This window comes from Panthera tigris, chromosome D1, assembly GCF_018350195.1.
Source record: "Panthera tigris isolate Pti1 chromosome D1, P.tigris_Pti1_mat1.1, whole genome shotgun sequence".
Lineage (NCBI taxonomy): Eukaryota > Metazoa > Chordata > Mammalia > Carnivora > Felidae > Panthera > Panthera tigris.
In genome coordinates this window covers 15,585,379-15,612,876 of record NC_056669.1, presented here as the reverse complement: position 1 = coordinate 15,612,876, position 27,498 = coordinate 15,585,379, and the positions used below count along the sequence as shown (strand labels likewise).

Below are 27,498 nucleotides of genomic sequence, written 5' to 3'. Positions count from 1 at the left end.
TGATTTTAACTTCTTTGGTAAGAGTTTTCACGGAGAAAAAGTTCGGCAAATGAAAATTTTGCCGCACCGGGTGCCTTGATTTGGGGTTTTGGACACATGGTCCTTGGAGGTGAAGGTTGACACTGTCCTGTCCTGGGTGGGGCTCTGGTCCCTGGCCTTGGACGTTCCCTACAGGAACAGGGTCATACACCTCAGAGGGCCCGGGAGCATCTGTTTTAGGGGCTCAGGTTGACGGGACTAAGACAGCCCTCACAGGGCCTGGACCTTTTCTCTCAGAATCCCCCTCTGAAAGAAGCATCCTGGAACCCCTTGTTTCCTCATAGCTGACTCTGTGGGGGAAGTTTCAGAGGTAAAGCCAGTTTCACACTCCTGGAATTTGGTATTTGGTATTCACTGAGTAACTGGGATGGCCTCGGAGGAGGGGAGAGGGACAGGTCTGGCCAGTTCTGTGGTGCTGTTTATACTTGAGATTACCTCACAGGTCCCAACCCGCTTCCCCGCCCCATCTGGTGGGGGCTGGCCCTCAGCCTTCCAGCCCCCTTTTGCCCACATGCCGGGGAAGCCAGGGGCCAACATGGATCTCCCTGTGGACATCAGCTGAGTCTGGAAGCCTCACCCCTCAGGAGACCATGGAAAGGGACGGCAGCCAGGTGAGTGTCCCCGGGCCTCGGGCCAGAACTTCCCGGCGGTGAGGAAGCAGGGACAGGGCTGGGAGGTAGGTGGGGCGCCACCTGTATGCCTCTGGTTTGGGGGCAGATTGAGTGTGCCTTTCCTCATTTGAAGCTACTTTGGCCTCCTTTTATCCTGTTTCTAGGAGGGGCCCCTGGGAGGAGCGGACAGGATTTGGGATCTGCTCAGGAAGCACCACCGAGCTGTGCCTGAAGTTTGGGCTCCTGCTCTGTGTCCTGGGAGCACCCTGGCCAGGGCATTAATGCTGTTAGATCATCACTTTTGCTGGTTTGAGAGATCACTGAACCTTGGCCTTTTAACTGGATTTTGGCGTTATCCTGGCCAACCCCCTCACTAGACTCGTAAGCCATCCTAGAAAAAGTGACTTTCTATGAGTATTTGGGACCTTCAAGGAGACTTGTCATTATCCTTTGGTTACTTTCAGGCTTCATAACATCCATGCTTGGAAAGGGCTTCCTTATGTCTAACCATAATTCCTTCTGCTACAACTCAGGTTCCTTACCTCTTCTTCTGTTCTTGTTGGTGGTAGAGAGCGGCTAGAATGTCGTCTGTGGAAAAGCCAGTTATATACACGTGAAGGCGTCCGGAGATTTTGTTCCACTGTGCCTCAGCTCTCTTTCCTCGAGGGACGTACTTCTTGTGTTCTAATTTCTCCTTAGGTCTTGCTTTCTCCTCTTCCCCACCTTCTTTTGTTCTTTACCAACGTCCTCTTCTGCTGACGTAGTAGAATCGGAGACTCTGGGAAGGATGGGGCAGCTCTGGGTTTGAGAAGGATCAGCTCAGCCTACGTTTTGGCTTATAGTTGACTTGTGGGCCGTTCTGAACCCAAGATACGTTTCTGCAACTTTCACCGTCACCTTTTCCGCCATTCTTCCAGCCCCCTCTTGACTTTTCTTTCCCGTGCTTCCCTTTTGACCTCTGCACTGTTCTCCTTGGTTCCTGTCTCCACCTCACCAAGGTCACTGGGTCCCAGGCGTCTCGGGTCACTGGAGCCTCTTGTGAGCAGTAAGGGCAATGCATAGGGCAGAATGGAGTTTTGTCTGAGGTGTGGGGAAGGTGAACCCACAGTTACAGCCATGGGGCATGTTTGTTGGTGACTTTCTGGGAGCCTGCCCTTGATGATCCCTAAATACAGAGGATGAGAAGGGCTGATTTGTCTGAAGGAGGGTAGGGCCAGTCCCCGGGCAGGGTCATAGAGGTGACCTCTGCTTATGACGCTCATCTTTCCAGGGGTAGGGACCACCATGGAAGGTCACTGGAGGGGCACAGTGGCGAGAACAGACTTTTCATTCCCGATGGAAGAGGTGTTAAGAGGTGTGTTAGGTGCCCTGTTCATTGTGGGAGCCTGTCCTCACTTACTTTGGAATGAAAGAATTGGACCACTCTTCCCTCATTTAAGGTGCTTAAAGTCAGCCCCTTGTTTAGGGTAGAACCTCCAAGATAGTGAGCTTGAGGTGGGGAGCAGGGGGAGCTCCCGGGGGCTCTCAATCTTATCTGCAGCAGATTATTTCAGATCGGTTAGTTGAATAGGAGCAGACTGGGAGAAACTGGTTGGCTAAGTCCGTGCCTTCTCTCAGAGGGCTTCACCGCAGGGAGATGGACATTGTGGCTTTTGTCCTTCAGCTCCTTAAAGTGATGAGGCAGATGATGGCCAACGGACGTGAGCCTGATGAAGTTCCTGTGCATGTCGGTTGGGTCTTCAAGGGGACCTTGGACAGGAGGTAGAGAAGGCTCACAGCCTCTCTGTCTTCAGAGGAGGCGCTTCCTCCTCGGTGTCATCATCCTCTAGGGGCTAGTCCTGACTCCCCTAACAACGTGTACAAATATCTCTTCTCCGTGCCTCAGGTTTTCCACCTACCAAAGAAGAGGGTTGGACAAATGCTTCCCCCCCGCCACCTCTGGCCCCTTTCTGGCTCCGTGACGGTCTTTGGAATTATACAGAATGGGGTCGGAGGTGCCTGGATATGTGCATTTGTTCTTGAACAATAGTGTGTGTTGTGGTTTTTTTCCAAAAAGTGTCACGTTCTTCATGCTTACAGAAGTGCAATGCTTATTATAGAAAACCGAATGGACCCGTTGATAAAACAATAAGACAATGTAGACGGGTCTTCTTCAAATAGACCAGGTTCTCAGCCAATCAGTCCAAGACCACAGATGCTGTGGACTCGAGAGCGGCTGGTGGTCCCAGGTCAGGTCTAGGATGAGGTACCCTCCCCTCAGGGGGCTGGGCAGGCTCCTAAGACGGAAGGCCAATAGGCTCCGGTCACCGTGCCATCAACCCCATAGTGCAGGCTTCCCCGGACCCTTGGCACCTGCTCTTTGCCCTTCTAGGCATGCTGCCCTCCCCTGAGACCTCTGTGTTCCATGTTATCATTGGTGCTGAGCAGCCTTTCACCTGGCCTGTCCCACCTGCCCCCCCCCCGCCCCCGCATTGTCCCTGTGACTTGGCAAATGTGAACGAGAATGTGTGGGAGTGTGTGTATGGGGCTGCAGGTTGGGGTGCTGGGCGGGAAGGCCGACTGATGTAACAATAGCCACTTAGCTTAAGTGTGTTGTTTTGGCAAAACAGCTTCCTCTTGGTACAGCAACAGCGGGGTGGACTGTGCCCAGCCAGGCAGGCAAGGGTGCTGCAGGGAGGGGTGAGGGAAGCCGGCACAGGGAGCCCGGGGCTTTGGCAGGACCTTGGCAGGACCATGTGGAGTGTGCCTCCTCTGATAGGACCATCGGAGAGCCTCCGTTAAGTACCAGCCCCGAACTGTGTCACCACCCCAGCATTGGCGTGGGAGGGAAATGGGGGGAAACTGAGGCCGCCAGCCCCTGGGCAATCAAATATTAGTTGCTTGGCAGTAACGGGCCCCCGATGTTCTTTAAAGTCTTTGATGAATGAACACATGCATGAATGAATAAACTAATGAATGGACAAGAAGGTGTTTTGATTCTGGTCTAACGGGGATCCCCGAGGCTTTTTCATGAGGCACCGTAAATTAGAAGACACTTTAATGCTCACCCAGGCTGGTCATTTTCAAGTTCTTTGTAGCCGCAGCCTCTTTGGTTCAAATGAAATCGTATGTGGGGCCCATTGTACAAACTGCAAAGTGGATCTCCTCTCTTTGAAGTGGGGTGAAGGACCCCAAGCCCTTTCCCTGCTACAATGGTCCCTGAGACATTTCCACGGAACCTCTAATGCTCCGGGAACACTGCTTGAAAACAGCTGATCGTCTGCTCCCTTCATTTGCTAGATCGGGAGCTGAGACTCCGAGAGGGATGCCGCTGTCCTTCAGGTCATGTGGATACGGGAGCAGAGCAAGCCTCCCCTGGGTCTTCCAGGCCTGGGACAAGGGACGCCTCCACTCGGCTTCTTAGTCTGGAGCCCAGTGTGATGCCAGGGGTTCCCCAGTTTGGAAGGAGGGGCTGGCGAATCTGCCTGTGCTCTGAGGGGAGCCTGTATTTGTGGGATTTCTCCGGGTTCAGGGAGAGGGGGCAGTGGGACGGAGCCCCGTGTACCTGGAGGAACAACGAAGCCAGGGTTGAGCAGTAAGGATGGGGAAGAAGCATGATCCATTCCGTCCCAGTTCAGACCGGTTCCTTGGAGACCAGTTCAGTCCAGTCCAGTCCACAGTAGAATGGGTTCAGCCTCCCCTGCCGTGGCCCAGGGGCTCCCCAGCCTCCCAACAGGCCAGGGGGCCTTTTAGCTTCCTTGTACCTTTTAATGCCTCCCGTAGGGACTGGGGGCATCTCTCCCTGCCTAGCCCAGGCTGGGGCCTGCCTATGCCTCCCACTCTGAACATGCTTGATACTCACTGCGAGAGAGAAGCTCCCATAGGGGCCTCAGTCTGGTGAGGAGTCCTTCCCCATCGGAGCCTGGTAAGGGGCGGTGGGAAAGCACATTGATGTGCAGCAGCCGAAGAACGGGAGCCAGAAGGTTAGGGTTCGGGTCCCGGCACCACCCCTGACTGGCTGTATAACCTTAGACGAATCCCATTGCCTTTCTGGGCCTTCATCACCTTCTCAAGTGAGGTGATGCAGGCTGTATGAAGGGATGGGCCAGGGCAGAGGAGGGAGGCCCCACCAGCTTGGGCTGGACTTGAACGGGCCCTGACGGGCCTGGCCTTGGGTCACGAAGTCATGTCATCATTGCTGCCTGCCGCCCAGGTGGACATTCTTCGGGTCTCGAGGGAACCCTTTCCTAGGCTCTTCTCCCTGGCATTGCCGGCTGGGCCTGCAGGAGACCCAGAGAGATCAAAGGCGGGACCGCTCGGGCTCTTGTTCACTCACTGCCATCCCCCACCAGGTCAGGGCCCACGGGACAGAGACTGCCACCAGAAACCATACCTGGGGTGGGGAATCTGCCCCTGGAAGCTGTGGAATAGAGGGCCGCAGGCCAGGTGCAAGGGGCCTTGGGTTTTAGTCCCTATTCTGCTGTAAGAGGTACCTAAGTGACTCTGGGGAGAGCACACAAATGTTTCAGGCTTCTACTTCCTTGACTGTAAAATGGGAATAATAATTCTTATTGACTTCTGTTCAGGAAAGTGCTTGGAAAGAACCCCAGAGCTGGGGACTGCTCTTCTCAGCCCTCTCCCTGGCCTGTTGCTCGCTGCCTTCCCGTGGATCCCTGCTCCACTGGCCTTCAGGCCAGGCCACCTCATGCCCCAGGACACCCCCAGGGGTCTCTTGTGAGTAGGGACCCCTGGGGACTGCAGAGGCCCAGGCAGGTGGTGGCGGCGACAGCCTGGGGTATAGGCCTGGTCTGTGATACAGTGAGGGCTCACGACTGTATTACCCCAGGGGCTCACCTCAGAGAGCACCCTAGGGGGAGGAGGGCAGAGAGAGGCAGGGCCAGGGAAGAGTGGCTGGCAGTGCTCGGCCAGGGAAACGGTCCAGAGTCAGCCACACTCTGGCTGTGCCCTGTCCATCTGCCCTCCGTGCGGGCTGGGGAGAGCCTGGAGTCGGCCATCTGCGTTCCATTCTGGGTCTTCTGCTCACTGGCAAAGGCCAGGATTGGGCCGGTTCTGGTCCCAGCTCAGCCCCTTGTATCTTGGGACTTTGGGCAAGAAGCCTCCTCTCTCCTTCTCCCCCACCTACTCCAGGCATCTGCTCTGAGGGTGAGGCCAGGCCACCAGGAGGGAGGCTGGATGCCAGCAGTTGCTCTCCAGGAATTGAGGAAAGGAAATGAGTTGCTGCTGTCGCAGGTTAGACAGCAGGAAGAACTTCCAGCAGGGTGGGGCGGCAGGCCGTGAAATGGGTAAAGAAGGATGGCGGTGGAATCTTCTATTCCAGTGGCCCCTGGAGACCTCTTCCCAGCCTCCTGTGATGGTCCGGGTTGAGGTTCGGAGTCAGGGAGGTAGAGCGGACAGCCTCCCTGTGGAGGCTGCTTTCCTTGGGTCTTGGGCTGTCTGTCCACCCTGCTGTCCCTGCTGGGGTTCACGTTCCCCACATGGGAGCTCTCCTGTGGGGCCGGGGCTCGGGCCTCTTCTCTCGCCCTGGTCTTCGGGGCCCGAGACTCTGTACGTGCCTCCCCCAGGCTCTGGCGCCAGAGGGCTTGCTCTACGGAGGCCAGGACTCCCAGGACCCCCAGCTCTTTCTTGGATATTGCTCTGTCAATCCCCACATGCCTACTCCCCAGCCCTGGGCAGACTTTGTGCTGAGCTGAGGCTCAAAGTCAGCGGCTTTAGAGTCTGGCCGGGGACTACTCACCCCCTTGGGTACCGAGCCCAAGATTAGTCCTATTTTACATGCCCCAGCTCTCTCTGGACTCCGAGAAGAGGGACCCATGGGAGTCTCCTGCCTAGACCCTCGCTTGCCTGCTCAGGGGCTCTTCTGGCTGCTTCCTGTGCACCAAGGCCGTGCGTGGGCACACTGGGACCTACCATGCAGGTGGAACATTGGGGAGAAGGTTGGGCAAGGCTCAGGAAGGCCCCCCCCCCCCCCCCCCCCCCCCGTTGCCTTTCTGGCTGCTCCAGGCTTCCCGCTGTGCCTGCCCCCCCCCCCCCACCAGCTACCCCTCTGGTCTCATTCCCTCCCCCTAGCCTTCCCATCATCCCCCTCTGGGCCTCCACCTGCTGTGACCCCCTTTGTTCCTGCCATGGTGATGTGGTACCAGGACCAGGGCCCCGGGGTCCTGCTCAGGTGGGGACAACCTGAACTCTTGAATGAGAATCAGAGGCTTATGATAAGTCCCTGCAAGCCCACCAATCAGTTCAGCGGCTTTGGGCATGCTCTCTAGTCCCCTGCACCCAGTTTCCTCATGTATAAACTGGGGATCGTGGTTCCTGCCCGGTTTGCTAGCAAGGCCCTGTGAGAATCACATGAAATAATGAGTGTGGAAGCTTTTTGCACACCGTAAGCCTCAAGGAAGGGAAGGAAGTCACTGGGGACACTCGTGATACCGTGGGTCCAGACTCTACCTGCTCTTAGTAGGTCTGGCCGGGACCCCAGCCCTGTCACTTACCTGAGATGGGAGTTTGGGCATCTTCTTAACCTCTCCGGACCGCGGTTTCAAGATCTGTTAAGTGGGGCTCACACTAACAGCTGTAAAGAGCTTTGATGAGGTTGAGATGGGATCCAGTTAAGTTCCTAACAGGCTGCCACATTTGTTGTGGCGTGCCACACATTTACAGACCAGGTTCTTTCATGTGTATCCTGCGGTGATCTGGGGGAAGGAGGCGAGATCGGTCCCATCTTACCCGTGTGGAGATAGACTGAAGTATTCACTTAGTTGCCCAAGGCAGCCCGTTCGGGAATGGATGCAGTCATATTTGAGCACACATTTTTCTATTTCAAGTCCGTCGTCTTCAACAAACAGACACCCACTGTCACAGCTGATGGTCCCCAAGTCCTTACTTTCCATATGGCGTCTATAACAAACAACGCTGTGAAGCAGGGTCATTGGCTCACCTTACAAATACGGAATCTGAGGTACAAAGAGGTTAAGTCACTGGCCCAGAGTCACTTGCTGGCGTGGGGAGTGCTTGATGACTGGCAGACTGTCTCTCCTGTCCCCTGGCTCCACCAGGTCCTGGCGAGTGCAGCACCCACCCGTGATTCCTGCCAGAAAGAAGTTCCACAAGACTGAGATCCCTGTGGAACCACCAGCCCCACTTCCAGGCTCCCCATTGGTGCTCCCAGCCCCGCAAGGGCCCAGCTCTCAGGCCATGTCACAAATGCAGAATGAGCGCCCTGTATGCAGGTGCAGGGAGAAGACTGTGCCGGGGCTCTTGCTACCGACTCGAGAAGGCAGGGGAGCTCAGACACAGGCAGGCTTGGGGCAGAATCCCGACTGTGTGATTCTGGCCAGTCTGAGCCCTGGGCGTTGGTTTCCTTATCTGTCAAATGGGCTTCTAAAAACACCAAACTCTCGGGGACCGGGACGGGACGGAGTGAGGACCTCACGAGCTCACAGACAAGGAAGCTTTTTGTAAATTGTAAAGTGCTTTGCATGGTGACCTAATTATTTTATTGTCTCACGTAATGGAAATTGGCCCCCAAGGGTAGGGAAGGCTTATTGTGTGAGCACAGCAGGGAAGGAAGCCTGGCAGGCCAGTTGAGCTGCCCAGTGCCAGGATCCCGGGCAGGTGCTAAGGCTTAGGCCACCACTGGTGGGAGGCACGGGGCTCTAAACAGTCTGGGTCTTAGGAGGGCCTTCGTCTGGCCTTTATCTCCCTAAGATGAGCTCCCGCCACCTTTCGGCCCTTTGGTCATGCCTCGTGGCTGTTGACGTTCATCCAGGTGGGTGCTGTGTGGGCCAAGGCGAAGGCAGAGAGAAATGGTCATTTCCTGCCCAGCCGCCATGTGCCAGATACAGGCAAGACATTTTCTATATTTTATCTCACTGAATCCTCAGCATCATTAGTCCTATCCTACAGACTAAGAAAAAGAAAGGTTCAGTGGCTTGCCCGAAGTCACGCTGCTGGCTGCAGGATCGAGACCCGGTCTGCCTGCCTCCGAAGCCATCGGCTGTCAGCTGACGCATGCTGTATTTTCAACACACCCTCAGCGCCTCTCCTTGCCCCCTCCCCCACCCCAAGTCCTGTTCCCCTTGGAGCATCTAGGGGCTCACCTGTCTTCATTTTATGGAAGTCTAGTGTCTGAATCCGAGCTCTGGTTCAGCGGTGTCGGCTGCAGCCCATCTTCGGGTCCCCGAACACGTACAAGTGTGTCCCTGCTCAGCTGGCAGGGCCACCTGGGTCCATGTGTATTTACCCACATCCATTAATTAACCCCAGTAACTCCCTGGGATAATGGCTCCTGGTCCCTGCCTGTGGGAAGCCCGGGAAGCCTGAGTGTGGTCAGGGACTGGAGATTCCTTTTTGAATTCATCGCGCAGCCTCGAGAACAATGAGGAAGTGACCAAACCAATGACCTCTGACTGACTCTTAGAAAAGGGAGTTTTAAAAAAGGAAAATAAGAAGCCCCCGCGGGGTAGAGATGATGGTGTTGCCTTGGGCCGATGTGCTAACGAGGAGGACTTTTTCTTAACTGGTTTGCTTACTAATGACAAATGTTAAGCATGGTGGCAGGTGAGGGTGGCGAACAGGTCCCAGCGGTCCCAAGCCTGTCCCCTCCACACAGCCCTGCCGACTGTGCCCCCCCCCCCCTGCCGCCCCCTGCCACTCCTTCTCCTGGGCTGCCTTCCTGAGCAGACCAGTCAGTGCTCAGCAGAACTTGGGACGAGGGGCAGGTGCGGTCCCTGCGGCAGGTCAATTCCCAGCTCCCCCTGCTGCCCCTGGGGACTTCCGGAGGGGGCTTAAGAGGTAGAGATGGTACAAGGAGCCTGAGGGAGGTGACAGGGACCGGGGGCCCTGCAGGACTGCCCACCCGCTCCCTCTTAGATTTGGAGCACCCCAGAGGCTCCGCTTTCCAGGAAGGAACAGGCCCCACATTCACGGATGGCCTCCTAAGACCAGCTGCTGCGCTGTCACCCTCGTCCCTCCTCAGAGAGGCAGCAAAGCCTCGTGGTCGGGTTGGCCGCCGAGCCGGACTTTCTGGACTCCCCCTCTGGCCCCGCCGCTCGCCAGCTATGACGGCATGATCGCATTGCTCAGTCTCTCTGCTTCTGTTTCCCTTGTGCAAGGTGGGGGTGACGGGGCTGTTGTGAGGGTGAAGTGAGTGAATGCATCTAAAGCTCTGAGAGCACGGGAAGTCCTCTGTCCCCGTCCGTTAGAGCAGACGACTCCAGCAGCCGCTGCGTAGGGTTGAGGATCTTGTGCGAGAGGGACGCACTCCTACCCCAGCCCCTACCTTCTTCTGGCTTTGCCTCTCCCGTCTCCCTGACGCGCCGGCGAATCGGTACATGTGCGCCCACGCGAGTGCGTGTGGGTGCAGGTGCGTGAGTGAAAGCGAATTCTGGGGTCACTGAGAATGGTGGGCTACAAGGCAGGCCAGGGTTTTTCCTTGAGTGAGTGCTTTCCACACTCTTCGATGACAGCTCGTAGTAAGAACGTGGTTTTCTCAATCTGGGGCCCACGAAAGACAGGGGCAGGGTGTGGGGTGAGAGAAGTGAAGAGGGGCCGAAAGAGTGATTACTTCCCCCACCGGGGACCACACCTCCCTGAGCGACTCTCAGAGCGAGGGTCCCTATACCCAGGTAGCCAAAGCAAGGGCCCCCAAGCCCCAAGCGGATGGCCCACGGCCCTCTGCCCGCTCCGTAGATTCCCGTGATGGGAGAGGGGTGTAGGGAGCTGGGGAGAGTAGGCTTTTTGAACTTGCACTCTATCCTGAGACACTCTTCTCAGATGCTTCCCTGCCAGGGGGCGGTGGTGGGGGAGGGGGGAGTTGCTCAACCCCTGGCCACTTGGCCTGGGGCATTTATCTGCTGGCTTAGCAGGGCTGACAGCTGGGTGGGTTCTCAGGGGAGTAGCCTGAGGGATGCCCTTCATTCTGTTTCCAGAATGCTTCCCCCGCACGGACGTCTCCAGCCCGGGCATCCCCTTCCAGGTCAGCATCCGGCAGGTCATTGTCCGCCAGGTCAGCCTCCACGGCCTCCTCTCCGACGAGAGTGTACCTTGTTAGAGCAACACCAGTGGAGGCCGTGCCCATCCGGGCATCTCCTGCCAGGTCGGCCCCGGCCACCAGGGAGAGCCCAGGTAAGGGGGACGCTGCGGGGAAGGCAAGGGCACAGGGAAGGAGTCGATGGGTGGGGAGGAGGGGGGAACAGTCAGACGTGGGCAGGGGGGGCGGCCCGGGGAGGTAGGGGCCGAAAGGAGCCATCCCATGCAAGCCCGAGACCGTGGAAAATTGTGGCCAGCGGGGTAGGGGAGAAGAAACCAGGTCCAACGAAGCAGCTGTCACTTTGGGGGCCGGGCAGCCTGGGTCAGAGGACAGATTTGGAGAGCTGGGGTTAGAGAGCCCGGTTAGAGACTGGGGTTCTTTCCTCAGGCTGCCCCGTGGGTCTGCCGGGAGGCCAGGGTCTGCCCTAGAATAGGGTCCTGATCACGGGTCCATCTGTGGTAGAGGAGGAAAGGGAGAGATTCTGACCAGATAGGCGCTCTCACACCCCAACTCTCCAAACTGGCTTCTGTGGTTCAGGTGCTGGATGGAAGTCACAGCGGCCAGATGGGCCTTGGGGCTGGCTCTGCCCCTAACAGAACAGTGTTCCTGCCCATCCTTACGCTGCCCTCCTCCTATCCTAGACTTCGGCCTGTCCCCACCACCACAATACAGACTGGCCCGGAGAATTGTCCATATTTGGGGTCCCTTTCACAGTCTTGCCCTCCTCAAGGGCTGGTGAGGGACCCTCGGGTCGTGGCCTCTGGAATCAGACACACTTCATTTGAATCCCTGCTCTGCCATTCACTAGCCAAGTAACCTTGAGCAAGTTCTTTACCTTTTTGTGAGACCCAGTTTCCCCGCCTCTAAAATGAGCCTGGTAACGCGCAGCTCACACGGGTGCCTTGAGAATTACATGAGAGAACGCTTGCGAATGCCTGGCTGGCCCGTAGTAGGTGCTCAGTGAAAGGGAGCTGCAGGTACCAGGTGAGGTGGGGTCACATTCTGGAGTGCAGGGGTCCTAACGGGGCCCTCCCAGGCCAGCCTGCTTCCTTCTCCCTCCTCCACTCCACCGGACCCCTCTCAACAGCCTTACCCTCCCCTGCTCCTGCCCTGTCCCTAGGTGTCAGCTTGCCCAAGTTCACCTGGCAGGAGGGCCAGAAGCGGCTGCCACTCATCGGATGTATCCTCCTCCTCATCGCCCTCGTGGTGTCGCTCATCATCCTCTGTGAGTTTCACGGAGGGAGCAGGGGCGGGCTCTGGCCATGGCAGGCTGGAGTGGGGTCCCCGGATGGGGGTGCGGCGCAGGGAGTCCTGAGTGGGGAACGCACACTCGCTGGCTACCGTGCCCCCCGGAGACACTCCTGCAAATGGCCTTGGACCACAGGGCCTGCAGGCCCCTTTGAGGACACGGGGTGAAGGGGAACCGGGCCCGGGCTTCGTCTGTGCTACTTCCTGGGCATCTTGCCCGGGAGAGTGAACCACTCTGAGCTCAGCTTCTGCATCTTCGGATGGGATTAAATTCATTCAGTTCGTGTGACTTACTCTGTGCCCTGTCCGCGCTCATAAAGACTTCACTGGGTTCTGGGGAATAAATGAGATGAGGGCACGAAATCTAAAAGTGCTCATTATTTTTTTAAAAACTAAAAAAAAAAAAAAAAAAAACCCCAAAAAACAGAGTAGAGAAAGTCAGGCATTTTCAGACAATGAGATAAAGTGCTCAGGGGCTTAGGTTTCCTTAACCTCCCCACCCCCCCCAAAATACCCCACACATGTACTTTAGAAAAGATACCCAGGACAGGGTCTGGGGCTCTCTGCTGGGGAGCCCACCGTGGGCCCAGCACAGCGTGGGACCTTAGGAGGGAGCACACATCAGGCCACACTGTCCTCAGGGCGATCACAGTCTTCTGAGGGACATAGCTGGAAAATTAAGGTCACATGTGACCGTCAGGAACAGGTGACAGCTGCGTGGGCTGGGACGGTAGAGGCCAGCTCACGAAGGGTCAGGTGACGGCCTGGAAGACGGGAGGGCATGTTGACAGGGGATCTGAGCGGGATGAGCAGCTGCAGGAAACACAGGGGGCAGGTGGGCAAGGTCGGCGTGGGGAGAGGGAAGGGACCCACTTAGCCAGAGAGGGAAAAATACTATTTGGGGCCGTGGGGGCCGTCTGGGTATGGCTGCGCCCCACTGTAGAGAGCTTGAAATGCCAGGCGGGGGGTTAGGCTTCTGTTAAAGAGGCAGCACATGTGGTGAGGAGCCGGCTGGACCGCCGCACGGAGACACGGGCTGGCCAGGCTGCTCCAGGAAAGAGGTGACGCAGGGAGAGCTAGTGTGTTGGTTAAGGGCATGCCCCGTCCCCCCGCCCACCATAACATCCGGGCTCTGCCCCTTACCAGCTGGGCGACCACAGCAAATGGATTAACTTCAAGCCTCAGTGTCCCCACATGCCTGACAAGGTGGTGGCGTCACCGTCACGACGCACATAAAGGTCTCAGCCCGGTGCCTGCCACATGGTGTCCATGTGAACCTCCAGCCAGGACTTGCTGCCCCTCCCGCACAGGGCAGTGCTCCGCGGAACCCCCCCGGCCATCCTCTGAGAGGGGAATGACCCCTGAGGGGATGAGATGGCATCCAAGGGCACCCCCCCGGATAGGCTTATAGTCATGGTGTGGTTTCACAACGTTTCTTGAAGTCCCCTGACTGTCAAGGTGGCCCCTCCATTCAGAGGGGGACTGACCCGGGTTCCCGGGAGCCTCAGTGCCCAGGGCGTGGGAGGGGGAAGACCAGGGCACAGAGAGGAAGGGCAAGTCCAAAACATTAGGTGGCATTGGTGCCGGGGCCTGGAAGGAGCAGACACACAAGGGTGACCTTCACCTTGGGTGGTAGGGTCAGTGGGGGAAGCAGGGGGTCAGGCTGAGGAGGAGATTGAAGACGAGGGGCAGGGTGAGGAGTTAGACCTCGGGTTTCTTGGGCACTCGAGGGAGGCTGTCTCCAGGCAGGAGGGATGGGACTCCCAGTTTGAGAAGAGGTTGGTGTTTGAGACAGAGGGAGTCACGAGGCTGACTTTCACACATGGTTTGTGAAGCTTGTGCATTTGGGAATCAGCCACCTAGAATTTTTCTTTGAATGGAAAGACATTTACAGGCATAAAGACAAGTAATGGGGCAAGAACTGAGCAAAGGAGACATCCCTTGTTTAGGGGAGAAAGAGAAGGAAGAAAATCCAGGAGTTTCTGGGACTAAGGAATGGCCTTGGAGAAGAGAGGATGGCTACTGCTTGCGTGTGGGGACTGTGGAGACAGAAATGTCTCTGCCATGACCCACAGAGCAGAGATGAAGGGATGTCAGAGGGGCTCTGAGAGGGGGGCTCTGGGATGCTGGAGGAGGGCTTTCTCTGGTCACCGCTCTGGCCCATGTAGGGCATGGGAGCTTCCAAAGCAGTACCTGCCTCCACACCTCCCTCTCCTCTCTGTCTCTCTCTTTGTCCCTCCCTCTTTCTCTCTGTCTCTCTCTCTCTCTCTCTGGTGGCTGCTTGAGTCTGCCTGGTGCTACCCTGCTTGCAGGAGCTTTCCAGAGCATTCTGGAGCATTCCTGAGCAGCCTTTCTCTCCATACAGATGGGGGAAGAGAGCCCCAGAGTCCAAGAGGGATTGCAGGTCGGTGTCTCAGAACCCCCAGGGCCTGGGGCTGCTTAGCGTCTGGTCTCCCGGGGGCTGGCAGTGACCCGGCTGTCTGCTTCACTGTTTTCCAGTCTACTTCTGGCGGGGCCACACAGGAATCAAGTACAAGGAGCCAGTGGAGAGCTGCCCCATACATGCCGTGCGCTGTGATGGGGTCGTGGACTGTAAGCTGAGAAGTGATGAGCTGGGCTGTGGTAAGGACGCTGGGCACGGGTGCGTGTGTGAGAGGGTGTGAGTGCACACTGCAAACCGCCCATCAGCTTGAATAGGGGGCAGTGGACAGAGAGCCGGAGGACCTGGGCTCTGGTCACGGTCGCCTTGGGTCTGAAACCTGGCTTGGGGTGCTGTGTGACTTGGGCAAGTCACTTACCTTCTCTGGGCTTCAGTTTCTTAATTTGTGAAATGGACGAGATTAGTAGTTCTCAGAATCTGCCTACTCCCGAGTAGCAGACAAAATGGAGCTGCTCTGGCCGGAGGCAGGTGTGGGGTCCACATGCCCCTGCTCTTTGCCCAGCAGGTGACCCCTGACTTGGCACCCCCTGTGGTTTCATAAAGTCAGTTTGTAACAGCTGGCCTCGATGAGCACAAAGGTCTCTTTGAGCCCTGATCCTCAGTGCTTTTTCGGTGCGTTGTATATGTATAGCCCGGATGCAGGTGTCTGTGGGTGTGTATCGCCTGTGTGTTTACGCGTATCGTTGCCCATAAGCACGTCTCTCTGTGACTGAACACGCAGTGGGATCACAGACCCTATTCCCCTTGTCACTCTCTCGTTCGGGCATGTCACTGCCCTCTTGGGGTGCTGCCTCCTGGCATTGCTCACCCCGTTTTCCCAGCAGAGGTCCCCTGGGTCCTGTGGCATGGAGGGCTGTCTGCCCTGCCCCAGCCCCTGCCTTGGCTCTGCCTCTACTGAGTGTCTGGGGCTTCTGAGCCCTGGCCAGTGATCATTACCTCCCGGATCTGGCTCCCGGACGTTCCCCAGGCCCCAGCGAGGAGCCTTAGGACAGGAGCATCTCAGAGCCTCACTCAGGACATTCCTCAAGACTTTGGAGCTTCCTGGGTGCTGAAAGCCCGCTCTGCCCTTTTCTTGCCTGGCAGTGCGGTTCGATTGGAACAAGTCTCTGCTTAAAGTCTACTCTGGATCCTCCCATCAGTGGCTTCCCATCTGCAGTGACAGCTGGAACGACTCCTACTCAGAGAAGACGTGCCAGCAGCTGGGTTTCATGAGGTAAACCTCTCCCCAGGGTCCCAGCTTCGGGGATGCCTCGGGCTCTTTGCAGGGGCCTCTCAGGCTCATCGTGGGCACCTTGAAAGGGCACCTGGGTGGCTCAGTCCGCCAAGCGTCCTGTTCTTGATTTTGGCTCGGGTCCTGATCTCGCGGTTTGTGAGTTCGAGCCCCGTGTGGGGCCCTGTGCTGACAGCGCGGGGCCTGCTTGGGATTCTGTCCCTTGCTCTGCCCCTCCCCCACTAGCTTGTACCTGCTCTCTCTCTAAATAAATAAATAAATAAACATTAAAAAAAGAAGATAAAAAAGATCCTCGAGGACCCGGGATGAGAGCACCAGCTCAGGACACTCTTGAGTTAGGCAGAGACAGTGGCCTCGGGAGCCCAAGCCTGGGGGTAAGTTGTTCCCACGAGGCCAAAGCAATCATTTGTAGATCTGCAGGAGGAGGTCACTCCCGCCCGGTTCTCTGCATCGAAGTGGCCTTGTGTCCAGTGATCGCATTTAATGGTCGCGGTGGCCCTGTGAGGGGGATGGGCTTTGGGGCCTGTCTTGTCCTCTCCTCACGGCTGGGAATGAGGGGCTGGGGCTCTGAGCTACAGCCGTTGTGGCTTGAGCTGGAACGCATCAAAGGGGGAAGGGGACGGGCAGGTGTGGCCAGGTAAAGTCTTAGAATCTTCGGCTCTCAAGATTTCCAACCAAAGCTGATGCTAGTGGGTGGGGCGGGGAGTAGGGTTAGGACAGCCTTCCTGCTTGAAGGGGTCCCCCATCCTTCCCTTATTTGCAGGCCACATAGCCAGCTCCGTCCTCCCTGCTGGTCTGCGCTTTGGGGGGGTTCACCAAGGTGTGTGAGGCCGTGGGGAGAGGGGTTTAGGATGTCGCTGAGGACTCTCTGTAGAAGAAGCACCTTGAGAAGCGGGGCTCGGAGGCTGGGGCTTAGAACCTGTTCTCTGCCCTCACTTCAGCCTCAGAGTTCTGATCATCAGAGAGGGACCCAAGGGATCCGGCTGGAAGATAATACACATCTTTCATCATGGAGTTGTGAGGCCTTATGCAAATCTGAGCCTCCCTGGGGCTTCAGTAGATAGTGGCGTTTATTCAAAGAATGTAATTGAGATTTAATATGGGCCAGAGACCTTGTGGCCCCCAGACAAGATCCCTGCCCTTAGAGAGTCTCCGGTATGGTGTGGGCAAGAGAGGCTCGAACGAATAACCATGATACAATGTGATGTGTAATGATAAGGGCAAAGGAGAGGGTGCACCTGGCAGACAGCAGGGAACGGAGGAACCCCCAGGGAGAGGAATGGCACGCACAAAGGCCCACTCTCGTACAAGGGGTATCGTGTTCTAGAAGTGCGCAGAAGTGCCACACCGATAGTGATCCATGCATTCCCCGCATCCGAATCGCCTGGGGTGCTTGTTAAAATGCACCCCAAAATCAGAATCTGTGGATTGGGGTTTAGAACCTGCTTCATAAATGCCCCGAGGTGATGCCTATAGACACTGTGGTCTGAGGTCTGGTAAGCGACTACAAGGTTCTCAGACTTTAAGGTACAAACCCATAACGTGGGGATCTTTAAAAGGCAGAGTCTGGCCCAGCAGGTCCGGGGTATGGCTGCCGCTGGCCCGTGGATCACAGTTTGGCTAGAGAAGGGCCGGGTCATTGTTTCTCGAACTTGCGTGTGCACCCAAATCACCCGGAGAGCCTGTTAAAAACACGGGGCCAGAGTTCCTGGTTCAGTAGGTCTAGGGTTCAGAGGACCCAGGAATTTGCATTTCTAACAAGTTCCCAGGCGGTGCTGATGCTGCTGTCCGGGATGGGACCACACTTTGAAAACCACTGGGCTGGCACACAGGGCTAGTGGGGACAGTGGTGGACTACGTGGGACGGGTCTGAGCGTTTTGGGTCTTAACCGCCTCTGGCCTCTCCCAGCAGGACTCTAACACATGCCTGGGGACCGGGAAGGGTGCGGTCTGTCTCAAGGGGGGCTCATTCTTCTTTCCGTCCCCTCCCTTACAGTGCTTACCGGACAACCGAGGTGGCCCACAGGGATCTCACCAGCAGCCTCTCAATCTCCAAATACAACTCTACCCTCCAGGAAAGCCTCTACAGGTGCGGTGGGGCAGGCCAGGCTGCCTGCCTGTGCGCAGGGAAACGGCGGAGCGCTTTGAGTCGGGGACCCCCTCTCCTTTGGCCTTTCTGGGACCCAGCCTCCGGGAACCCATCGCGAATGTCAGGAGCATCCCAGAAACAGTCCTCATTTGCCACCTGTCTCCTGACTTGAAAGTTCTGATTGAAGCTCGGTGCCGAGAGCACCTCAAGGTCAGGGGTGGCACAGAGTTTATCCGGTTGCCGGAGACCGCGAGTGAACCCTGGGGCCACCAGGCGGCCAGGTGTTTGAGCTGGAAGCTGCTGCAGGGAGGGGGCTTGGAGTGGGGGGCGGGGGAGAAACGTCACTGGGGTGAGCAGGTGCAGGGTAGGGAGCAGGAGCAGGAGCGCCAGGTGCCTGTGGTCAGGGACAGGGAGGCTCCACTGCCAAGCACTGGCCCCCTCCTGGGCCTTGCCCTCTGTCATCTCTGCACTGTGGCTCTGCCCTTGTCGCAACCCCACCCCCCACTCAAGGGGAGGCTCCAGCAGCTAGCAGTGTTTACCCTGGGGAGGGGAAAGAAGAAACAAGACTTCCAGAGCAAAAGGGATGGGGAGGGTAGGGGAGGGGGGGGGGAAAGGAAGGGAAGTGGATCAGCCGTACCCTGGATGCCTGCTTTGTGTAGGTGTTTTGCGAGCTACGGGGCCGGCAGAGCATTGAGGAACTGTCAGAGGAGGGTCAGGCCACCTGTTCAGCTGTGGAAAGATGCTGGGACAATGAAGTCATGAGTTCAGAGGACACGGATCTATGCAAATGTGTGCCATCTACAGGGGTGGGGACAAGAGTGGGGATGGTTTGCGCTGAGCCATCCCCATTCCTGGAGAAAGCACTAGAAGGGTCTGTCTCTCTGCGAGGGACATCAGAATCTCTATCTGATGCAAAGGAGACGGGATAGGAACTTAGAGTCAACCAGGGAAGGCTTCCTGGAGGAGGTGTTTAATGTGCCCTTTTCACATCTTCTGCGTCTCTTCCTGCAGGTCTGAATGCCCTTCCCAGCAGTATGTCTCTCTCCAGTGTTCCCGTAAGAAGATGCTCTTCCTCCTGGACTGTGGCCTGTGTGGGGTGGGAGTCAGGGAGCAGAGGGGTGGGACCTCTCTGGGGGCGATGGTCAGCCCTGGGGGTCCAAGCCAGGAAGATGGTCTTAACTAGCAGGACTGCTTCAGGGCTGGGGGCCCCGTAGGGCACTGGGACAGTCTCAGGGTAGCATTTGCCCTTGTCCTGACTCTGCCCAGCTCAGCAACCTTGTTCCTACAAGGGAAGCCATTCAAATCTCATGGATTCTGGGTGGTGGGAAGGACTGGGAGAGCCAGTCTGGACCAGCTTAAAGCTCCCATATCAGTAGACGCGGAACTAGATCTGGGGCCAACATTTACTGAGTACCTTCTGTGCCATAAGGCACCGGGCTCTTGATAAACACGATTGCGTGGGATTCTCACGGGGCAGATGCCATTACTGTCCGCTCACTGGTAAGAGGCCGAAATGTTTGCCGTGCTTAATGCAGACCGCTGGTAGGTGGGGAGTCAGTATCCAACCTCGGGTCTGACCCCAAACCCCAAGCCATGAATCAGCCCACAAGTGCTGTGTTCTCTGTAATGACCAGGTAGGGATGCTCCCCTGGGCAGGCAGCCACGGGGACTACAGACGGAGTGCCCACCCCCTCCGATCGCTGCTGGTCCTTCACTCTGTCCCCTTTCGAAGAAAAAAGGACACGTGTCTGAACACACTTGGGGACTGCCCTCCTTGTCCACAATTTTGGGGGCACGATTCACTCCTTCTGGAAATGTTCCCTTGGGATCCATACAGGGTCCCCAGTAGCCCTGAATGACCCACTGGGGAGCCATGTGGGCACAGACCCACCCGCACAGCAGGGAAAGTTCATTTCTCCTTTGTCTGCAAATGATAGAGGTCCCTGTCACCATGCCCATCAATTCAGGGTCATGTCAGACTTGGTCTGCTTCCCCGACCTCCTGATAGCAGCCTTGGGGTTCACCGTCACCACCTCGATGCTTGGCACGGTGCCCAAAGCTTCAGGCACTTAGTAAGCCTTTGCCAAGGAGAGAAGGAGTGAGTGGCAGGAAAGAGGAACCTGCCTAGGATGCAACTTCGTGCTGGGTGATCCCAGAAGTCTGACCTACTGCTCTGCTTTGGCAGGAAGCAGCCGAGCCACATCAGATGAAGTGAGCAAAGCAGTGTCCGTGGGCGGGTGGGTGCCCTCAGGATGAGGCTGCCCGAGCCCGCCCTGGATCCAGGGAGCACGGTGGCGGCTCTGAGGACAGCAGAGGTCACGGTTTGTCTCTTCTGCCTGTCCCCAGACTGTGGACTGAGGGCCATGACCGGGCGGATCGTGGGAGGGGCGCTGGCCCCAGAGAGCAAGTGGCCTTGGCAAGTGAGTCTGCAGTATGGCACCACGCACATCTGCGGGGGCACGCTGATCGACGCCCAGTGGGTGCTCACCGCCGCTCACTGCTTCTTTGTGTAAGTACCCGAGGGGGGGCGGTGACGCCGTGCCTCCCGGGTTGGGGATCCCCAGGAGGGCCCGATGGCAGACTCACTTGTCGGTCCGCAGAGGAGGGCTTGGGCTGTGACCCCGGCCCCCGAGGGCAGGCGCCACTGGTGCGGCCGGGGCCGTGGTTTGTGGTTGCGATTTCGTCCTGGGGAGTGTGAGTTGGGGCTTCTGGTTCCGAGCTCGGCCCAGAATGAGAAAAGAACCTTGATGACCCCCAGGGAGGGTGAGGCGGGCCTACACAAGGGCTTGGGAACCTGCCCCTGAAGAGGCCTCTGCTTCCTGCAGCAGGAACTTACAGGAGGGGAGCCCGAGGAATCGGGAACGCGGATCCGGGAAGTGAGGGATGGGGATTGTAGGGAGGGTGGAACAGTCAGCTTCTGACCGTCACCAGCCAGGCTTGTCCCGTTGAGCCGGTGAGCAGGAAAGGGCGTTGGGGGGGGGGGGCGGGCACTGGCTTCCCCAGTCGCGAGTGAGTCTCTGGCAGATCCATTTGTTGCCGAGGTGTGGCCTGTCCACCTTGTAGGAAACTTGGTGGCATGACGAGGAGACGGTGGGGGTAGATGCTCACAGCTTGTGCCCGTGCCCTCTCTTTATTACTGGGAGGTGCAGAGTGGCCGGTTCACGAGGGGCTTGTGGAGGCAGGGGATTGTTTGGAGCCCTGGGCTGGGATAGACGGCTCCCCTTAGAGGTCATTTCGTCCATCCTCCTGCCTGTAAGCTGCAGCCACGGCCGCGGCTCCCTGGGTGTAGCAGGTGCTGCCACTGGGCTCCACCAGACCACGGTCTCTTGTGGCTCCTGCAGGACCCGGGAGAAGATCCTGGAGGGCTGGAAGGTCTACGCGGGTACCAGCAACCTGCTCCAGCTGCCTGCGGCGGCCTCCATCTCCCAGATCATCATCAATGGCAACTACACGGATGAGGAGGACGACTATGACATTGCCCTCATGCGGCTCTCCAAGCCCCTGACCCTGTCTGGTGAGTGGCTCGACACCGGTCACACCCACCCCGGCTCCTCCAGGCGACCCTCAGGGCCCAGCCTTGTGGCCTCCGTGCACCCCTCTTGGGGTTCCCGAGCCTCAGCACGGTGGCGGTCAAAGTCTCTTAGGGGTCATTTATTGCAACACCTCTACTTTTACCATTGAGGAAACTGAGGCCCAGAGGCTAGAAATAAGGTTGTCCCAAATGACACATCTCGCACCGCAAGCTGGTGACAGGGACATGGCTTGGATACTGGTCTCAGTCCAAGTACATAGATTGAATTGTTTCATGCGTATTTATTGAGCACTTACTAGGGGCCGGGCACCGTGGTAGGCGTTTTACATCTGCGGTAACACTAAACCCTTCACAGCCAGTCCTGTAGAGCAGGTACTCTTGCTAGCTTCGGTTTACCTTTGAGGAGATGGAACTTTCCAGAGAGAAGATTACCCAAGGCAATGAAGTAGTAAGTGGCCGCTCCGGAACTGGATCCAGGAGGGTCCCCCTCCCTAGCAATGCCGTTTGCCCTGGGCTCTCCGCTGGCCGATTGCTATGACGGCCGTGGAGAACACATTCCAAAAGTGGATTGCCACGGGGTTGACTAGAGGAAGGACGTGCTCGGAGTTGTCAGGAGATCAAAGGAGGCTTCATTCATTAATTCACTCTCTCCTGTGCAAACTTACCAAGTACTTACTGTGTGTCTGCTGCTAGGTAACAGGCTGCACAGTTGCAATTCAATTCTATTCAAATCGAACAATGGGTGACCCACACAGACAGTCCCCAGAGGCCGATGACGTGATGATGAGGACGGCTGGGGGAGCCACGGTGGCACAGATGGGGCTTCCTTGAAGGATAGCTGAGTGCATCAGGCTCTCCAGAAGCCTCCGAGGGCTCTCTGGTTAGTCCTGCCTTTCTGGTGCTCTGAGCCCGTGAGCTGGTCTTTCTTGGCACATTAATTACAGAGGTGGTATCGGTCATGACTCAGACACTGGGTCATCAGAGTGGGGTGAGGAGGAGGAAACCACAGCAGAGCTCAGTTGGGTGGGGCCGGTCCAGAGCCACACCACCCAGCCACCCAGCCACCCAGCGGGCAAACCCTCCCTGCCCTCTTCCTGTCCTCCAGCCTTGTTTGGGGAGCCTGGGACTGCGAGGTGAGGGGGCATTCCTCTGCCCCCACCCTGCCCTGCCCCTCACGCCCACCCAAAAGGGGGGCAGTCAGGTCTGCAGGACCAGGATGGGCCTTTCCGACCTTGCCGAACCCAGACTCCATTTGGCTAAGCTTCCAGATCTCCAACCGCCCCAACCCCCCTTAAATGTTATTTGGAATTCCAAATCAAATTAAGTAATTTGTGAAACCAAACGAAAGGTATTACGATATCGCACGTGCTTTTCAGACCGTGGCAGGCCCCTCTCCGGACTCCGATAGGCCCCTGGGCAGGAAGCACACGTGTAGTCTGAGAAGCACAGCTTAGATTTATGTAGTCCTCTGGTCAGACCATGTGCCCTGAGTTTGGGTTTAGAAATCAGGCATTTTCTCCAACTCCTTCGACAGGCCTAGCGCCTTGAAGTCACGGTACTATCGGTGAAAACTTACGAAAACTCACTGATACGTGTGATCCCCCCATAAAAACGAGCGGGATGTATAACAGTGTGACATGTTTTTAAGACCCTACATCTTAAAAATGAGCATATTTTAAGAAATTAGGTTTTGCTTTTTTTGGTTAATTGATGCCATTCCCTCATTTATTTTTTTTTATTAAATTTTTTTTAATGTTTATTTATTTTTGAGAGAGAGAGAGGGACAGAGCATGAGCGGGGGAGGAGCAGAGAGAGAGGGGGACACAGAATCCAAAGTTGAGTCTGTCCGCACTGAGCTGTCAGCACTGAGCCTGACACGGGGCTCGAACGCACCAACCGCGAGATCACGACCTGAGCCAAAGTCGGACGCTTAACCGACTGAGCCACCCAGGCGCACCCCCCCCCCCCCGCCTTTTTTTTAACCCTCATTTATTTTTTGTTTGTTTACTCTCCAGCAGACGAACGTGTTAGACACCAAAACTTAAAGCCCGCTTTATGGAAGAATCTAGCATTGATTCTCACTCCCGCCCTCCCTTCCTCCGTGTCTGTCCTTCCTTTCTTCCTTGCTCTGTTTGTTGAGCACGTTGCACATGTTGGGCACTGTTCCAGATGCAGGAGGCTGCAGTGAGGGTAACAAACAATTGAGGACACTGCAAACATTCTATCAACTGAGAATTTCCTCTTGCAAATTGGGGTGTGGTGGTCCATGCCCTGGTCTACCTAAGGATGCCAGTCCTCAGAGAGAGCTTGTGAAGTGATCTCCAACAACACCTTCTAGATGTTTCTGAGCACGGGAGCGAGTGAGCAGTGGTTTTGCGGTCTGTGCCTCTAGGGCTGTGCTCTTCCCGCCTGGAGAGGTTGTCTGACCTGGAGGGAGTGCCTCAGGCCCTGACCACCCAGTGGGTGCTCTCCCCAGACCAGGCTGGACACATCACTGAGATGCCATGGGGAGAATGCCTGCAACTTAGCCTGTGGCTGCTCTTTGCTCTGATGGACGGGCACGGAGGAGGCTCAGCCAGGAAAGCCGCTCTAAGAAGGGAGAGATGTGTGGCCACCCAGGATCGGCTTGGCACAGGGGAGCTTCCAAGGCCTATGCTTCTGTCCACAGGGCACCCACTGAAATCAGAATGCTTGAGGGACTCTGGGAGTACCCTGAAGGCTGGAGGGTCAAGATGAAGGGACTGAGTTTCTTGCCTGGTCAGTTCAAGGGCCCAGAAGATTCAGAACCAGTCTGGGGGCAAGGAGGAGGGTCCTAGGACACTGGGACTCCCGTCCCTTGGAGCTGCCATCCCAACCAAAATCTTCGGCCTTGTCCCCGCACTGATGTCTCGAGGTCTCCTTGCAGCTCATGTCCACCCTGCCTGCCTCCCTATGCATGGACAGACCTTCAGCCTCAATGAGACCTGCTGGATCACAGGCTTTGGCAAGACCAAGGAGACAGATGGTGAGGGGACAGAGATGCTGGGGTGTGTGTGTGTGTGTGTGTGTGTGTGCATCTGTATGGAGTGAGTGGAGGTGATGTGTTGGGGTATATAGAGGAGGGCCTATCTAGATGAGGGTTTGGGCATTATGGATTCATGGGCCTGGGTGTGGATGTCTGCGTGTTCACCTCACTCCCACACAAGGCGGACTCTCTGGTAGCCCGTAACAGAAACTTTTAATCTCGCGAAGTCCACCCTCGACCCAATCTCCCCATCTTACAAATGAGGAAACCGAAGACCTCCGGGGCTAAGTCACTTGCCCACGGTCACCCCGGTAGTTTCCAACAGACAGAACTGAGGCAGAACACGGTTCTCCTGCCTCACACAGCGCGGCTTGCTCGCGGCCCCTCAGTTGTTACTTTTGTATCCATTGGATGAACTCTTCCATGGAAAAAGCCCCCGTTCAACTGAAATGATTCTGAATTTCTTTTTAAAAGTGAAAAAAAAGAGAAAAAGGTCGTCTTGGCACCGGCAGCGTTAGTCAACCAAAAGGAGAAGTCCCAAATGTACGAGTGAAAAAAATCCCAGCTGTTGACACAGGCTTAACGAATCTCAGCTACTTTTTCATACAGCTACGGAAGTTCAGAAAGCTATCCTGTACGTAGACACAAGACGTGTTTATACACAGGTCCGTACATAAGGGCCTGGACATTTATTTCCTCCGAACTCTTAGGTGCCACCTCCCGGTGAGGAGGCACCAATGCTTCGTTCACATACCTTACGAGAAAAGAAAGACTATTTCCAGGACTGACAACACTGTGCAGCCTGTGTTCAGACCACGTAGGCTTCGTGGCTCAGATCCTTGCATCGCTGCAGACCACACCAGGTGCCTGCGTCCCCCTAAACAGCTTTGCGCAGAGCGTTCCAAAGTAAAAGCCTGTAAACCAACCCAAGGTGGGGGTGTATATCCCCAAGTATATGTCAAAGCGGTTGGTGCGACAGTGCCCTCCAGCCAAGCCCACCGGGAAACCCTCCGTAGTTGTGAACACCTTGGGTTCCTTGCTTATTGCACTGAGGGGGGACATGTACCATGGAGAACCGTGAAAGTCTTACTAACAGAGTGCTAGACAGGACTTATCATAGGACCTGGGTGGTTTGGGGATGCAGGTTCAGAGAAACGGAGCATTTGTCCAGACTGGATGCTTTCAGGAAGCAGGAGTAATTCCACGATTGGGTATCTTAATAGTGTCCTCTAGGAGTTAAGAATAAACTGAGTCGAAAGCTCTGATGGGTGAATAAGCGGTAGCCACTCCTACTGGCTGGGAGAGGGGATATTTGGTATTTTGGTGGTTTGCGCAGTAACCTCCCTTAGTTTCGTTTATGCTCAAACAAGAGTAAGGTGGCTTCCCCGCCATCACGGACGGAGTGGCCTCGTCTGATGTCGGCTCCGAAAGATCGGTTACGTTTGGCCCGAGAGCGCCTGGCTGGCCTCACTGTTAGACTCTGGCTAGCTGCCGGGGGCAGAGCCGCTGGTCCCTTGCTCAGTGTGATGGAGCGGTGACCGGCCCGGGAGCAGCCCGGTCCTGATCTCGGCCCCAGAACTGACCAGCCGTGTGACCGTGGGCATGCTGCAACTTCGGCCACGAGTTTCTCCAACTAAACGGATTCATTGCGCCTCTTCCGGGCACCTAGTTCCTGAAAACCAAATGAAATGGTGGATCTGATGGTGCTTTGAGTACAGAAAGGCGCTGTGCAGCGTGCAGGCAGCCTCGTGGGCTGAGTTTGAACGTGTACGTACGTGTATGTCTCTGTTACGTGTGTGGGAGTGTGTGTGCGTCCGTACGTGCTGGGGGGCCAGCCGTGGGAATGGTGCCCTCCGCTTCCAGGAAGCTGGGAGTCCGGGTCGGGGGGTGAGCGGCTAGAAGGCCGGTAAGCTGCCGGAAGTCTCACTCCTTCCCATCTTCTCTTTCCTCGACTCTACTTCACTGAAGAGAAGACATCCCCCTTCCTCCGGGAGGTGCAGGTCAACCTCATTGACTTTAAGAAATGCAATGACTTCTTGGTCTATGACAGTTACCTTACCCCAAGGATGATGTGTGCTGGGGACCTTCGGGGAGGCAGAGACTCCTGCCAGGTGAGGCTGCCTGGGAGAAGGCTGGGGTGTTGGGTTTGGAGTGAGAATCTGGTGCCCACTGTCGCTTGCCCAAGGACCGCCTCCCCTCCCCTGCTGATAATGTGTGCTCCCTCCTGCCCGCCCCCCCCCACCCCCTGTAGGGAGACAGCGGGGGGCCCCTGGTCTGTGAGCAGAACAGTCGTTGGTACCTGGCAGGAGTCACTAGCTGGGGCACAGGCTGTGGCCAGAGGAACAAGCCCGGTGTGTATACCAAAGTGACAGAAGTCCTCCCCTGGATCTACAGCAAGATGGAGGTGAGAGCCTACAGGGGGCGCTGCGCGGGGCAGGCTGGGAGCTCCCAAAGGTGGGGTGCCTGCAAGAGGGCCCGGGCTTTCCCCAGGGGCTCGGCAGAGTTCCCCTCACCCCCTTGTGCTTGGGGTGTTCAGAAGACTGGGACGGGACAGCAGTCGAATGGTAGGCCGACCCCAGCTGCCCGTGTTTCTGTCCCTCAGATTCTTTCCTCTGAGGGGTTGAAAAGGGGTGGGCCCAGGCTGGGTGCCGGCCCCGGGAGCACCGTCCTCTCCCCGGGATGGCCGGGGTGTGAGTTCACACAGCCCGTTGGAGGGGCGTGTGCAGGCGGCCTCCCTCCTTGGCAGGAAGTTAGTCTCATGGAGATGGGGGAGGAGGGAGATTTACCTCCTCCTCTGCTGCCCCCGCTCAGCCCCTACCTTCCCTGAGCCTCCTGTCTTGGCTGTAAAGCAGGAGCTCCGTGCTCCCCTCTCCTTCCTCTGCCAGAGCAAGGGCAGAACAGAGAGCTTGGGTGGCCGCTCTGGAAATCCAGTCCGGTCGGTCTCTCTGCTTCCATGGTTCCTCGTTGCTGCTTGTCTCCGAGGAACAGTGCCCGTGACAGCTGGACTGGATTTTAGGCTCTGGACCCCCACCTTCGGCCTCTGTATTCCTGGCCCACCCTCACCCTGTTCTCCCTTGTTCTCTTCCTCAGAGTGAGGTGCGCTTCCGGAAATCCTAAGCAGCTGTCCTGTCCCACCTCACAGCCCTGGCTGCGTAAAGACTCTGGCCAAAGTGACTGGGCCATTTGCAGTGTCATCTGGGCCAAAGGTTCCGAGGCACCTGCGTCACTCCCACCTCCGCTGTCTACTGCCTCTGTGAATGTGCACGTGTGTGTGTGT

At 56.8% G+C, this 27,498-nt stretch overlaps 1 protein-coding gene across 1 annotated transcript; it reads left to right on the top strand.

The window, feature by feature from the left end:
* The first annotated feature begins 521 nt into the window (after positions 1-521).
* Positions 522-27,498, top strand: TMPRSS13 (transmembrane serine protease 13). The gene is made up of 13 exons (XM_007080402.3): positions 522-650; positions 10,577-10,772; positions 11,798-11,902; positions 14,425-14,547; positions 15,449-15,578; positions 17,593-17,685; positions 18,697-18,740; positions 20,032-20,194; positions 21,027-21,199; positions 24,123-24,221; positions 26,190-26,332; positions 26,473-26,625; positions 27,312-27,498. Exons 1-13 carry the CDS (start codon positions 630-632, stop codon positions 27,336-27,338), a joined length of 1,470 nt encoding a protein of 489 aa, XP_007080464.2. The 5' UTR covers positions 522-629; the 3' UTR covers positions 27,339-27,498.